Below are 14827 nucleotides of genomic sequence, written 5' to 3'. Positions count from 1 at the left end.
ACTGTGTCATGAAGCCTCATCTACTCTTCAGTACTGTGTCATGAAGCCTCATCTACCCTTCAATACTGTGTCATGAAACGTCACCAACCCTTCAATACTGTGTCATGAAACCTCATTTACCCTTCACTACTGATGTGCTTTCATGAAGCCTCAGTGTCAGTGCTCCGTATGTGGAGCTAAAAATGCCGATGATTATTGAGCATTATTGGTTTTTGAGTCAATCCAAACTAGTAAGATAACAAAAATGCTGCACTTCAGGGACATCAAATAATTGAGTGTTGCAAAAAAACACACTAAACAAGCCAAACGTGAACACGACATGTGATGAAACCATTTAGAAATATTAGTCGTACTGGTTTGGAAGTCATCCATCATTAGCATGTTCGCGCCACAGCAGCATGTAGAAGAGAGCACCAGGAGGTAACCACCAGTAACGTCGCGCAGACGTCTCCTCCGCGGCTGAATCGTTCCGCTAACAACGCCTGACTTTAAACCTCTCCGTTTGAAGACGATGCCGTGTTTGGTTTTGAACTGCACATTTGTTTTTCGCTCTGAAAGAGTCTCTTTGAGCGGGACTTCTGAGCAGCTGCCATGACATGAGTCTGGCTTGAACAAAAATGGCTTCAAAATGGTAAAAAAGAGTTATTACCGTGTCATAATTGCAGAAAGGCTATGCATTATTTATGACTCGCCACCTCATTAATCTACTCCGAAGTTGCCATCCCTCCTTTTCTCTCATGACTTAGTGCTTTGCGGATCATTGCAGAGACATGAATTTTGGTCTTTGATGCTCCGTCAGCCTCCCGGTTCATGCTGGTGAGATAGTGTTCTTTGACAGCGCTCCCTCGGTGCTTCCCGTGAATCATGGTCTGCGCCAGCGTTTGCACTCACGCGGCCTCTCTTTCTCTTTCTGTCTCGCAGCTGCACACCGACCTGGACCGAGGTGACAGCGCCGTCAAGTACACCCTCTCGGGAGATGGCGCCGGCTCCATTTTCACCATCGACCAAACGACCGGAGACATCCACGCCTTACGCAGTCTGGACAGGGAGGAGAAGCCTTATTACACCCTGCGCGCCCAGGCCGTCGACATCAACACCAATCGGCCCCTGGAGCCCGAATCCGAGTTTGTGATCAAGGTTCAAGACATCAACGACAATGAGCCCAAGTTCTTAGAGGGGCCGTATCGGGCCAGCGTGCCGGAAATGTCACCTGTCGGTAAGTGACATTTGCTACGCTAAATTTAGCAAATGGACCTCTAATGAATGGAGGGAAGACAAAAAGTTTGCGGAGCGTCACACGGGCTTCTCCCTTCCAGCAGATGCTGACATTTCAGCCGGGAAGTTATTCTCGGTGCGGCTCCCGCGGGAGCGGATCAAGGTAATTCGCCGGGTGAATGCTTCCTCTTGATGTGAATAGCAACGACGCCATTGTTTGGGTGGGAAGGACGAGTGGGGCGCTGGGTCAGCACGGCAGAACGTGGGGAGGCCCGTCAGAACCACAGCTGCCTGCCGCTGCTGTGGTTCTGACGGGCCATGTTCGGCACCCGAGTGATGCTGGATCAGAGTTTCACAGCAAGGCAGGGAACTGCATACAAAATATAATAGCGTCTTGCTAACAGACACGCACACAGATACTTAGTCATAGTTTTGGAAAGTGTATGGATTTAAATAGGGATGCACTGAAAATTCGGCTGCTGAAAAGTGCATTTTTTTAGTTTTTGGGCCAGACTTTTAGCACCGAAACATCACGGCGGATTCCGGATGTTGCAAAACCACGACCCATGTGTGTGGATACAGCCAACAGGTCCACAGCGCGGCGGCGTGTCTGAGAAAGATCTGGGAAGCATCTCTCTATGTTGCACTTATTACATGCTGGAGTCTGTCGACACACATTTCACTGACATCCATTCTGGTCTTGAAATCAGGCGTAAGAATAGTAGGTGTTGAAAACAATGCGACAAATGACCCATTCAAGTATGAAATTGCACTCATCCGTTTCAAACGTTCCCGTCACTGATCAGATGCTTCCATGCCACCTGTTACGTTGCTCTTCACTAATATATCCATCAGGGGGAGCAGCCCACAGTCAATAGTTTCTGACAACAGTAAACTCCAAAACCATCATGGCGACTGTGGAGTCAGTGTTGGCCATGTAGCTCTCGCACAAAAGAAGAAACAGAGGCAGCGTTGTAGGAGGCAGTGGTCGGTGAGGAGGTGTGTCACTGTGAGGAATGAGGAAGCAAATAGGGCAGTGACAAGAGTTTCGCCATTGTTATGTCTTCTCCGCGTCTTATTAGAGCTACGTATCACGTGGTAACAGCAACACTGCCTCCCATGGTATCAGGTGGTACTGCTCCATTTGGTCCGTACCTGTAAGCTCTGTGGAAAAGGTGCAGAAAAATGGATGGTCTGAACCAGAGCATGGACCGAAGGTTCTGTCTGGGTCCGGATCCGTGTGTGTAACGTTGTGCATAAATAGGAGAATGTTCAATTTGAAGTCGTAGCCTGTAGATATTCATAGACGAGATTAAGTTTGACAATTGATTTGTAAAATTGCATATTGTTGTTTTTGCTACATGAATATTTTCATAATTTTTTTATTGGTTGTTATTTGAAGCATCAATACTAGTTTATATGACAGCAATACTTTGCTTTTCGTGGGTTAAGCGCACTGTCACAGACATAAATGAAGTGGTACTTTCAGTGTTTTGGCTTTTGGCCTTGGTTACCTCATTTTTGGTTTTGGCCAAACATTATCATCTTGGTGCATCTGCAGTTTTAATCTCTAAACACTATTCTGTCCTGCCGCTATCACTTCCATCTGTGTCCGTACACACTCCCACAGATGGTTCCTTGAAGGGGTCAAAAGAAAACATTTTTTGGGACAAAAAATTCCCGCTTTCTTGACCGATTTGTTTTTCTTTACAGATGGAATTGAGTTTCATTTATGTTGCGTTGGAATCGTGCTCTGTTTGTCAGAAGAGGAAGCGCCAGCCACGCAATAAGCCTGGAGCTGACGTCTGGGGTCGGAGGAAGACTTGGAGGATTTGTCGTGCCAGCCATGAGTTTAGTCAGGTATAAAGAGTCGGGCTCCTGAACAGCTTTGCCAGTCAGGAGATGGATTTGAAAGTGGATCTGTTACAGCGCAGGGTGCCGGTCTAGTAGCTCCTGGAGGACGCAGCTGATGCGGTCAGAGTTAAGCAGGCGTGCAAGTGAGCTCTGGATGAGCTGGAGAACGTTTAGGAGTGAGTGACGGGCGGACATGATGGATCTGAGCTGAGGCAGACGTCAGACCTTTAGCTTTCTGCACCAGTAATGGAGAAATAAATTGAACTGTTTAGAGAAATGATCATGATCTATTGCACTTTTATGCTTAGTTTGGAGAATGTAGTAGATGAAACTGATTTAGGAAGTGCCTCGCTTGACACACATCAATATCCAACATCAGGAGTTCATGATGAAAGATAGAAAAAAACGGCTTTCTTTAGTTCTCTTCTTTTTCTATTGTCATCAAACTATGTTTGCAGTTGTTTATATCTTTCTCCGTTATTTATATGTATTATTATCTTTTACGTTAGTCTAGAAAAAAATGAATGCACGAGTTACAGAGAGACTTGTGCGGGACATGTCGGTCATGGGGAAAAGGAACGTAGTTGTGGATTGTCATCTGAGCTGTAGGTTTCTACTGTGTTGTGCGAGTGAGCTCCAGAGCATTACTGCCTCCTGCTGCCCCACCGCGTCCATTGCGGTGCGATGACGTCAATGGTGCTAGAATTCTAGAAGGGTTTCTCAGAGACAACGTGCTTTTCAGATGTTTGAAGAGCGAGGTGGTTGATGGGCTGCAGGATGGTAGCCAGCAGGCCACTTCTTAAAAGTGTCTGCAGTGGAATGATGGCTGAGGAGGGCAGAAGATGCTGTTGGTCTGCCCAGTTCTAACTTCACCCCCTGCACATGAAGGTCTGCATCGTTTGGGAGCGAGAAGTAACTCAATCTAATGTTTCTTTCAGGGATTTTCTTTTAAGAAAACACACCAAACCCCACCAGAAGCATGCGTTTCCCACTTTGTTCAGTCACATGATTTAAAGACATTTTTCTAAAAGCATGGCGGCGCTCGTCGAAGCCGTGGCGTCGATGAAACCTTGTGACTTCATCGTGGCGTCTCAGGGTGTCTGGTCACTACCACAACTGCAAACTGGATGTCAATATCCAGGAGTGTAGTACACACTTGATGCCGTTTTCAAGACGGGCAGTCTAAAAAATGACGTGCGTACCCCCCAAAAAATGATAAGAAATGCTATTTACATGGAAGAAAAGGACCCCAGAGAACTTATCAATGAAATAAAAGTCATTATCAGAAAATACAAAACAATAAATTAATTGTTTTTCAAAGTGTCTGGAGAGTCAGGATACACTGGTCGAGTTTAATTTCCAACGTTTAATCGAAAGCCAACTTCCCTCTGCCTTAATCTGCATGAAGAACAAAGGAAGAAAATATGTTTGAGTCACATTCATGAGCCGCGGCTATTCGCTAATAACAACGCCGCCGGGGTTAATGTGGGACACGGGTCAGAGTCACATCAGTGCCCAGCTCAGTACAGTGGAGCTGAAGCAGAAGCAGTGGGGCGAGCCCCTCTCGCGGAGCGATGCCGGCGGGGTCGGTGCATGTGACCTCTGCCGTGCTAGAAGAAAGTGTAATTGCACATCCACTCAGGATTTTTATTTTATTTTTGTATTTTAGGCAAACTGATGCACTTGAAGTCTTTTCTGTTACAGACAAAAACAATGTTTATAAAGTTATTCTTTATTGTAAGTTGATCGATATTACTTTCTTTTTTTCCTTTCTTTCATGTTAACAAGGCTACAATGTCACGCAGAGCTGTACTTATGATAATGTTACAGACAAATGATACTGTTTACAGAGGCAGCTGGAAAAACCTTTACTTCTTCCTGGGGGTGCATCAGAAAATAAATGTGAATCACTGAGCTTCACTAGCCAGAGTGGCGAGCGTCAGCGATGCCTGCAGATGGCGCTCCGCAGTATTATTTAGATATAATAAATGATCTTAATAAACCCTGAGTGTCAATAGAAGCTTAAACTCAGGAAGCGGTCTCTGCGACTCGTCAACTTTGACTTGTCACATCAGTTCTTCATGGGACGACTTTATTCATTTTGAACTGAAATCACATTGTGTATTGATGCTTTGGAAGAGGATGTGGACTCTCACCGAGTTACCCATCGAATTGAACTGAACCATTTTCAGACTGAGTATTCCTGCATAGGTCCAGCATCGTATCCAAGACTCTTTAAAACAATGTTGTTGGTTTTAATGTGTAACATCAAATAAAAGTTCCATAATAAAGAGACAATGAAAAGAAAACGCAACAAAAGGAGCCACAAAGTTTTTCTTGTGAGCTGCATGGGGTGTCACAGCTCCACAGACCACCAGGCTTTAAAGCCCATTTATGCTCAACGTTACGTATGGATACGGGCGGAGCCTTCTGTCTGTGCTGTGCCTTAATTTTTCTGTATTTCTGCACCTTTCCACAAAGCTTACGGATACAGACCAAACAGAGCAGTACCACCTGAAACCATGGGGGGCAGTGTTGCTGTTCCTACCTGATACGTAGCTCTAATGCGACACGAAGAAGACGTAACCATGTCCTCCAGTGGCGATATATTTCAGGGCCTCACCGACCACCGCCTCCTACAATGCTGCCTCCGTTTCCTCTTTAGTGCAAGAGCTACATGATCAATGCTCCTTCCACAGTCGCCTCGTTGGTTTTGGAGTTTGTTGTTGTCTGAAACTTTTGACTATGGGCTGCTCCCCCTGCTGGATATGTGGGTGAAGTGCAGTGTAACGAAGGCATGGAAGCATGTGATCAGTGACAGGAACATGGTTTGAAAAGGACGGGTACATTTCCGTTCGTAATTGGAGCAGAAATGGGGCTTTACTTCCTGCTTGTCCTCACATTTCTATATGCGACCCTTTTCCAGAATGATCTCCCCTCTTGTTTAGCAGAATTCATCTTTGAAGTGCTTTTCTCGGCGACTTACAGCCCTCAATTTACATAATGGCACAAATGTATCTGAGTTGGACGGGGCGTCGAGAGCTGTCGTCTTTGTGGCTCAGGATGGCGTGGGTGTCGCACTTAAAAGGCTTTTAACTTCACTCAAGCTCTGAGCGGATTTCCTCGCGCCAACCTGGAGACGGTGCCACCGTGCTATCAGCGCCGTGTCGCCGCTGTCCTGCCAGTTAGTTCGGGAGGATTTGCCCGCTAATCTGTCTCACCTGATGTTTTAATGCCATTGTTAGCGTCTGCTCGGCTCGAAGAAGCCTGTTTAATGAGCTAAGTGTTCTTCGCCGCCAGCGGCTGCTCACCTGAATTTCAAGTGTTGCTGTGTCAACTTCACTTCAGGGGAAGTTCTGCAGACAGGAACGGAAACTGAGCAAACGGTCTGAGCAACTCGTTTCGGAACTTTGACTCTGGGGTTTTAAGAATGTTTTTTGACTTGCGACTTGTCAGCTTTGACTTGTGAAATCTATTCTTCAATTCTTTTTGAACTGACACGTGATTGGGACCTTCTGGTGGAGCCCAATTTCAGCACTTGTCCTACCAGATCTATGTGCTGGGCTGCCTTCTTCTGCATGGGGTTTCACAGTCCCACAGATCCTGAGGCTGTAAAGCCCATTTATGCTCAACGTAACATCTAGATATGGGCGGAGCCTTCTGTCTGTGCTCCGCCTTCATCTCCTCCGTACTTCTGCACCTTTCCACAAAGCTAACGGATACGGAGCAGTACCACCAGAAACCATGGGGCAGTGTTGCTGTTCCTACCTGATACGTAGCTCTAATGAGATGCAAAGAACTTTTTGAACTGACACGTGATTGGGACCTTCTGGTGGAGCCCAATTTCAGCACTTGTCCTACCAGATTTGTGTGCTGTGCCGCGTCCTTATCCAGTGTGAGGTTGCTGATGCCAACAGCCCAGAGACTTCTTGCTTCCTGTAAACCTCCTCTAACCGCCAGCGGGATCCTGAGTTGTTTCAAATCTGGTGTCAGATTGTCCTGGGTCCAAGTCTTCAGGAAACATGCCCCATCTCACTTGCAGGTCTTCTGTCTGCTTGCTCGATCTTGGCCGACAAACCTCCTGATCACCAACAATAAGCAGTAAACCGGGATTCCTTCAACGTGACAGAGCCGTCCTCATGACTCAAGAAGCCACAGAGAATCGTTCCCTCACTTGTGAACAAGACCCCAGGACACTCCTCCAGCAGTGGAAGAGCTCATCTACAACATGGAAATGAAGACCAGTGTCTTATTTTCCACCAGGTTTATTCTCAATTCATTTATTTGTCGAACCGTTCGATGAGAGCTCAGGCGCTATATTGTGACACGGAACATGTTCTAGTCTTCGCCGCCATCAGTCCGATTCAGGACACAGCATCCTCTGGTGGTCAGCCAGGTGAGGCGCATCTAATCCGCCGGTGAGTCCATGATAAATTGGGAGACAGGATGACGGCTGATAATTGAGATCGACCAGGAATTTTCCACGGTTATTACTGGTGATTGATGAAACGCCCGGCCCTAATTGGAGGTCATGCCTCCATCCATGGAGCGTGAACTTGCTCCGGCCCCATGAGCTCAACCTCACTCATCCTCTCACAGGACCTCAGGAGGAACGCCAGCAGGTGAATTCCACACCCTGCTGACTTCACCACTGTAAAGGTTCAATGACACGCAGTCACACATGAGTTTGGTTACGAGCTCAAAAATACCTCTTCAAGGTGGAAGAGATTTGCTTCCTCAGATTTGACTATGTTCCTCAAAACCCTTGCACTATTTTTGGTCACTGAGAGCATTTGTTTGGTCAAATGGAGGCGAGTGAATCGTATTCGTTCAACAGGTTCCACATCTTGTGTCCCACAATCCTCTTCAGCTTATATGTGCTTTACAAATGACTCATCGCCTTTAATAATAAACGTCAGCGTCGCAGCAGGAGAGAGACTCGTGTGATGAGGCATGGCCTCATAATGGGCCCTAAATGGATTTTTTTTTCCCTCTTTTGACAAGCTCGGCTAATTGCTGCTAAGAGTTGCTTGGCTTCCTGTAGAATAATAACAGTCAAGCTTTTCAGGCATCCAAACTGCTTCTGGCTCCGTGTCCACAGGTCACGCTGATACCAGATGGGTGAAAAGCAGAGTTCAGGTCGTCATGGCAACTCGGGTGAATATCTGTTATACATGTTTTCCAGCCTCTTGTGAGGCTCTTTGTCTTTGGGTGTCGGGCTTTGCCACAAGGAGCGCCACCTCCAGTCACCTTCATCATGAGCTCCTTACAAACCATCAGTCCTCCCTCACTTTGTCTCCAAGCTTCTCCACATGTTCCTCTGATAGAGTAATCTCTTATCTGATCCTTTCACCCCATGACAACCTTGGTATCTTCCTCTGTGACACTGGAGTCGCTAAAATGCTTCGTGGCCAGACATAAAAAATGCCAAACCATCCAACAGTTCAGTGTCAAAACTAGGGATGGGGTCGATTTTGACAGATCAGGAATTGCCGAGATGACGTCCGATCCAAGTCTGAGCTTCGTGTTTCCAGCTGAAGTCTTTTCACAGTCAGCTGCTCTGCGAGACGTGCCTCACCAAGTCCGTTCCACAGTTTGCAGTGAGCTCACAGAGCAGCCGTAGGAGGCTTCAGCTGAAAACATGTAGCCATTTACCAGGATGCACCGGAACCAAAACTCCCTCACTTCAGTCCTGGGATGTGCGGGATTTATGAGTCAGTTGGAGCCAAAGTAGACGTCAATAAAGTGGAGTGCTGGTGTTCGCTGACAAAACATAACTGGAGCGTGAGAACGCGAGGCAGCACAGTGGGTGATTTCGACGTCCGTCCTACGTCACTTGTCAGTCGGAAAATTGATCTATTTATGCCCCAGAAGCATAAATACATACGTCTCTCTTGGATTTGATAAATATCAAATGTCGATGTGAAACCTTCAGAGTTGCACATTTGTTTTCAGGATGATGTTTTTACTGTCATCAGGATTCATGTTCTCCTGACTTCCCTCTGTGGTCTGACACTGACCTCTAGTTACCTTCTCTATTTGATGCACAATCCACAATACTGGTGAAAAAACAGCTAACTGAGCTCTGGTATCGGATCAGAGGAATATTGGTATCGGCAGATATCCAAATTCAAGTGACGGGGTTGGAAGTCCAAAACTGTGGATCGGTGCATCCCTGGTCAAAACACTCCTACGACCTCAAGAACACGTGTAGATGTCACGTCGCTCCACGTCACCATTGTGATCCTCAATTCCTTGGTTGCACAGTTGTTGTTGCCTTCAATCGTGGCGGGAGCCAGCTGCGCTATGATGGTGGTAAAATGGTGGCCAGGTGGATCTGCCCAGATGACATGGTAACATCAGGAAGCTCCTGGCGTCGTAGTCATTTGTCCAAGTAACAGCCCAAGAATCAGACGTTTGGAAACATCAGCGTCAAATAATAATAAGGATGGATGTTTTTCTAGCGCCGACGGGCAACTGTTGTCCACGCTCTGATTCCGGATTCTTTCCCTATTGTTTGTTTTTCCACTGGAAACATACATTTATTCCTTAATTTGCTTCTTTTTCGTTCTCCGTTTTTTAAACGGCATATTTTTCTTCCTTCTTACAGAAGGTAGCTCTTTTTCTTCCCGTCCGTTCTCAGTCACCGCCACAGACATATTTGCCAAGGAACCCTGGAGATTGATGTTGTGTCTCGTGTGTTCGCGGCGTGATCAACTACATTATGGAGGGAAGTGATTGATCTGCAACACATCTGTGGTCTGCATCATGGAAGTGTCATTTGTCTGTCTTGAAAGGTCTAGTTCCTTTTTCCACTTTGATAAAACACCTGGTGTTTTAGGGCGGAACCTGAGGAGTGGAGAGTGTTTACGCTCCAGGATGATGACTTGGTCTCCATTAAATGGTGGGAAAAGTCCCGATAAAAAGTTAAGGACAGTTTTAAGATCCGAAGGAATTCACGACTGCTGAAGATGCCGAGCCTTCAGGGAAGAAAATATGTCGCTGCTGCTCCACAACGTTTCAAAAAGATGACTAATACTTCTCCATTTTGAATCAACAACTGCAAAAGTAAACACACTTCATGAATCTTTTTGCTGCATGACATCTATATTTGAGGGCTCGTCGTCCTCCACTACACTTTAACAGTGTTGAAGGGTAGATGAGGTTTCATGACACAGTATTGAAGGGTAGATGAGGCTTCATGACACAGTATTGAATGGATGAAGTTTCATGAAACAGTGTCCTGGTTTTCAGAGGCCACCAGATGGCACTGTCTGCTGTAAAAGGCCTTGAACAACTCATTCAATGAAGCCTTACAGAGCCCCATTAAGAGGCCTCTGAAAATTGGGGCAGTGTTTCATCAGTCCTGCAACACTGTTTCATGATGCCTCATCTACCCAGCATTAGGAATGAGAGAGTGGGAGGAGGCGGAGTGAAGAAGAGGATGAACTGATGGGGAACTTGACGTAGTGTCGCTGTAGTTTGGTGCAGAGGTTAAATTCAGTGGAGGGCGAGAACTGAAGTGAAATAACACCATGGAATATAAGCACTATAACGGTGGTATGGTCCTCATAGTTGCCCTCCTCAACACCCACCACACACATATGAAGCATGTTGAAGCACCAATAAAATCAGGAACATCTCTGATCTCTGCCACCAGGACCCTGAAACTTGGCTTCCAATTATGCACATTATTGGAAACGAAAATTAACAACAAAACCAGAACTAGAAAAACTGTGAATCATTTTTTGAAATATTGAACTGAAGTAAAAATAGAAACAAAAGTTTTTTTTCATAAAACAATAACTTACTGAAACTGCATCATCTGTTTACAAAACCAATCCCAAGAATTAAAATTGTTTTCGTCTTTATGTCATAAACAAAGCATATTGAGATGATGTAGAATCTTTTTATTTGGGTTTACGACAGCTGTCGGCAGGTGAGGCATGTCAAGTCTGTGACGTCTGTGACTCGTGTTGACTAGCGCGATGGTGGTCGACGCCAAACCGTCTTTCCAAAGTAAATGTATTTTTTGACATGGTGTCTTTTGTTGAGCTTTTATTACCAACCTATTTTAGTCTTCTTCCAGTACTCCACATTGAAGAAGAAAAACAAAAAATAAAACAAATAAAAACTAAACTGAAACAAAGCATTTTCCAAAAAAAATCAAAGCAAAATACAAACCAAAATGGCAAACCTAAAACTATTATGAACCAACCCAGTAGGCAAAACTCTCCAGGCAGATAGGCGTGACCAGCCAATGATGTACCCGAGTCAAAAACCTGCTCCCAGCTGCAGTCGATGGGCCTCTGATCACTCCGTCACTTGACTCGCTGAGACTCTCCCAGAGTTTGGAATTGCCCTCACTGCGTCACATTAAGCCAACTAGATCTAATTTGGTTTTTCCGCACCTAATGTGACTATCAACCACAAAGCAGATTATTTAAGTCCGTTATTGTTGTTGTTTCTCGCAGGGCCGTTTGCAAACACAGTAAATAAGGATTAATGGACGCGAGCGAGCCAAGAAGGATGAGCCAACCTCCAACAAGTCATTATTCTTTGCCCGTTACTGCAGGATTTTGGACGACTGCCATCCTAATACTATTCTGGTCACGGCCCTTTTGTCTTCTTAATGGTAGAGTTTAATGAATGGAGTACTTTCTCTTTCTCTAAAACTGGGCTTTATTAATGTTTTTCGGTGCGGAGATGAACCCATTTATATTCCTGGCCAGCAAATAGTGGGGCACTCTGTCATGGCGGAGCTGTGACTTAATATACTTTTAGAAGTTGTGCAGTGGATCCAGGCCTGCTGAGCCTGACCCCAGTGTCGCCCAACAACTTTTCTTCCACTGGACAGATCGACCTTCCAAAACACCATGCAATGTTTCAGGATTAAACGGAGTTGTCTCAGAGCTGGGGAAGAGCGAAACCTCAGCTGTTTCAAACCCAGAATCTGCGTGGCTGGTTGCATTTTCAACTAATTGAAGGAGACCATTATGTGAAAAATTCAACAACTTCACAAGTGAATGTCTGCATTAAGAGGGTAGTAAGGTTTACACTGTTATACTGTCCCCTATTGGTGGCACACATGTTGCAGCCATAGTCAAAATGTGTGTCACCAGCTGTCAGTGAGACTGTTGAAGCAGAACCCTGAGGTGAGCAAAGGGGGCGTGTCCAACTGAAAGGTGACCCGCATCTTCGCTAGAATGTCATATGACCATTGACAATTTATTTGTCTGACTCAGTTATTCAAGGTTTCACGACACAGTGTTGAAGGCTTGATGAGGTTTCATGAAACAGTGTCTGATTTTCAGAGGCCACCAGATGGCGCTGTCTGCTGTAAAATGTTTGGACTTGAACAACTCATTCATTGAAGCCTCGCATCATTTCTAAACCAAGAGCGCCATCTAGTGGTCTCTAAAAATTTGGACACCGTTTCATCAACCCTGCAGTACTGTTTCATGATACCTCTTCTACCCATTCACTCACTTCGTGTGAGTGATCAGAACTATCTGAGGAGTGTGACGGCGCTCCCATCACTGCCTTCCAAGAAGGCACCATGACAAGAGTCCATCATCATTTGAGGTACTATACACCACCAGTCAAAAGTTTGGACACACATTCCTGTTGAATGGTTCTTCATAATTTCATTCATCCTGCCTCATATAATTCAGTATCCATGGCGTCGGGACACGAACATGTGCCTCTATTGGAAGCCAAATGCATCAGCATGCAACATGAACGACTGACAGCCTTCACTATTTGACCTTGGGAGTGAGAACGTGCGGTTCACACAAGTCAATTTCCGCTTCCACTTTGATCGCAGATCTTCCGAGAGGATCTGTGTTGGTCCGCAACATTTGTGTGTCACAGTGTAGCCTTGTGGCTGACAAGGGTTCAGTGAAATAAGTAAATAAAAATCTTGTTCACACTTTCATTTCTGGAAGTTCTAGTGCTCAAAGCAACTTGTCCTTGACTACGTTGCTGTGTGTGAGTGTGTCAGGTTCACCGTCAGCGCAGGGGAAGAGAGGAAAGAGAAATGACTTGTTGACGTGCCAGTGGGAAAAATAAGTTTTGTTCATTTCATAAAGGAATAAGTTCAGAGTCTGTTTTTATCTCCCTGGCACAGAATCCAGAAGGAAGAGCACAATAGTTGCCCAGTAACTAGTCCTCAAGGGGGCGTATGGGCGCATGTGATCTCTCCTGGATTTCTCTTGGATGCCTTGTATTCTGAAGTTTGGTCTTTTGGTTTGCATGGCAAACTGTACAGCAATCTCTTCCATCCAGGCGACTCCCATTAGTATCGAGCAAAGGCAGCCTGGATGGTGGTAGGTGACAAGTTACAAACCCCGTAACTGAGCAGTGTCACAATGTTAAGTGTGAAGTTCAACTGGTGACATGGTGCCACATCAGGAGAGCGATGTTCCTCTTCCTGGTGTTGGAATATACACCTCCGATGTATCTTCCGCGTGTCCGTTTACTCGTGAGAATGACTACCAAAAGACCAACAAGTTAAAACCCAAAAGAATTTATTCCCTGACAGAGGAGTCTAATACATACACAGAGCTCTGGGTCCACAACTACGCCTGACTTAGCCTTAGCTCCAGTGGTGTAGAGTGACAAAGACTATCTGGCCCTGACCCCTTTTATATGCTTTCAGTCTGCAGTCTTCAATCTTGGAGTGCAGTCTCCACCGATTGGTCCAGGTCTCCTTATCGTCCAGGCCACTGGGGTCGCATTCCAAATCTTGTGTCGCCTCCACCACGTCTGGAAATCCCTTTAGGATGTTTATATATCTGTCCTTTATTGGTGACGATGGCAGAGCAGATGACCCAATCCATCCTTCTTTGGTATCTTGCTTCTGTCAACTCATCTGTTCTCCACCTGATTAATTGGTTTACGACGCCACAGATGGTCTCCAAAAGGTTCCTCATATCAGATGCCATTCCTGCCATTTAGAACACACCATTTTTACTCCACACATTCTTTCTTAGATACAGGGACAATTTGAGGACACCTTACCCTTATTCTCTGCATCTGTTGAACTCAATCCTTTTATTATTTAACAACCCATTATATAATAATTCAATTTAATAATATAGCTTGATTAATATATTTATTTCGTAATTTAGTATAATTCCCATAATGGCGAAAGGTGTCATGAGTGGGATGGTCATCATGCCCAGTACGTTGAACGTAAAAAATGCTCAACAAATGCGCAGCAAAAAAGGCTTCACGTCTGACCAGCGACCTCTTGTCTTTTTGCTCTTCTCACCAGGGACATACGTAACACAGGTGACGGCGACGGATGCGGACGACCCCACGTACGGGAACAGCGCCAGGGTCGTGTACAGCATCCTGCACGGACAGCCCTACTTCTCAGTCGACCCCAAAACAGGTAAAACCAAGGCATATCTTCCTTTCCACCACTGTCATCTGGTCTATCTATCACACGTATGTCTTTTTAAATCCGTGTTTGGTTGGTGGCGAGTCCTGAGAGCTGAGTCCAAACTGTCATCAGTGGAATAAAATAAGTCTGAAGATCGACCCCGTGGGACACGTCCAAATCACCGGGTCCTGAAATGACATGCTCAGTCGCCGACGCTCAATAATTGATTAGCGAGACGCTCAAGAAAGACCCGCGCTACATTATTAAAACAGATATTTTATTCGATTGCGTTGCACCCTGGCGGCTTCAAACCTCGGATAAAAGAAAGTGGCGTTTAACAAAATCGAAAAATGTAATCTGTGAACCTCG

General features: G+C 45.5%; 1 protein-coding gene across 2 annotated transcripts in view; it reads left to right on the top strand.

Moving 5' to 3' along the window:
- Positions 1-14827, top strand: part of LOC128755647 (cadherin-12-like) — a 188157-nt gene that overhangs the window by 95866 nt on the left and 77464 nt on the right. For both annotated transcript variants that reach the window (XM_053859517.1, XM_053859518.1), the window contains exons 3-4: positions 922-1216; positions 14348-14467. In XM_053859517.1, the coding sequence (XP_053715492.1) occupies positions 922-1216; positions 14348-14467 (415 nt within the window). The remainder of the gene's footprint in view (positions 1-921; positions 1217-14347; positions 14468-14827) is intronic.

This window comes from Synchiropus splendidus, chromosome 3 (assembly GCF_027744825.2).
Source record: "Synchiropus splendidus isolate RoL2022-P1 chromosome 3, RoL_Sspl_1.0, whole genome shotgun sequence".
NCBI lineage: Eukaryota > Metazoa > Chordata > Actinopteri > Syngnathiformes > Callionymidae > Synchiropus > Synchiropus splendidus.
This window is presented reverse-complemented; position numbering and strand designations above follow the sequence as displayed.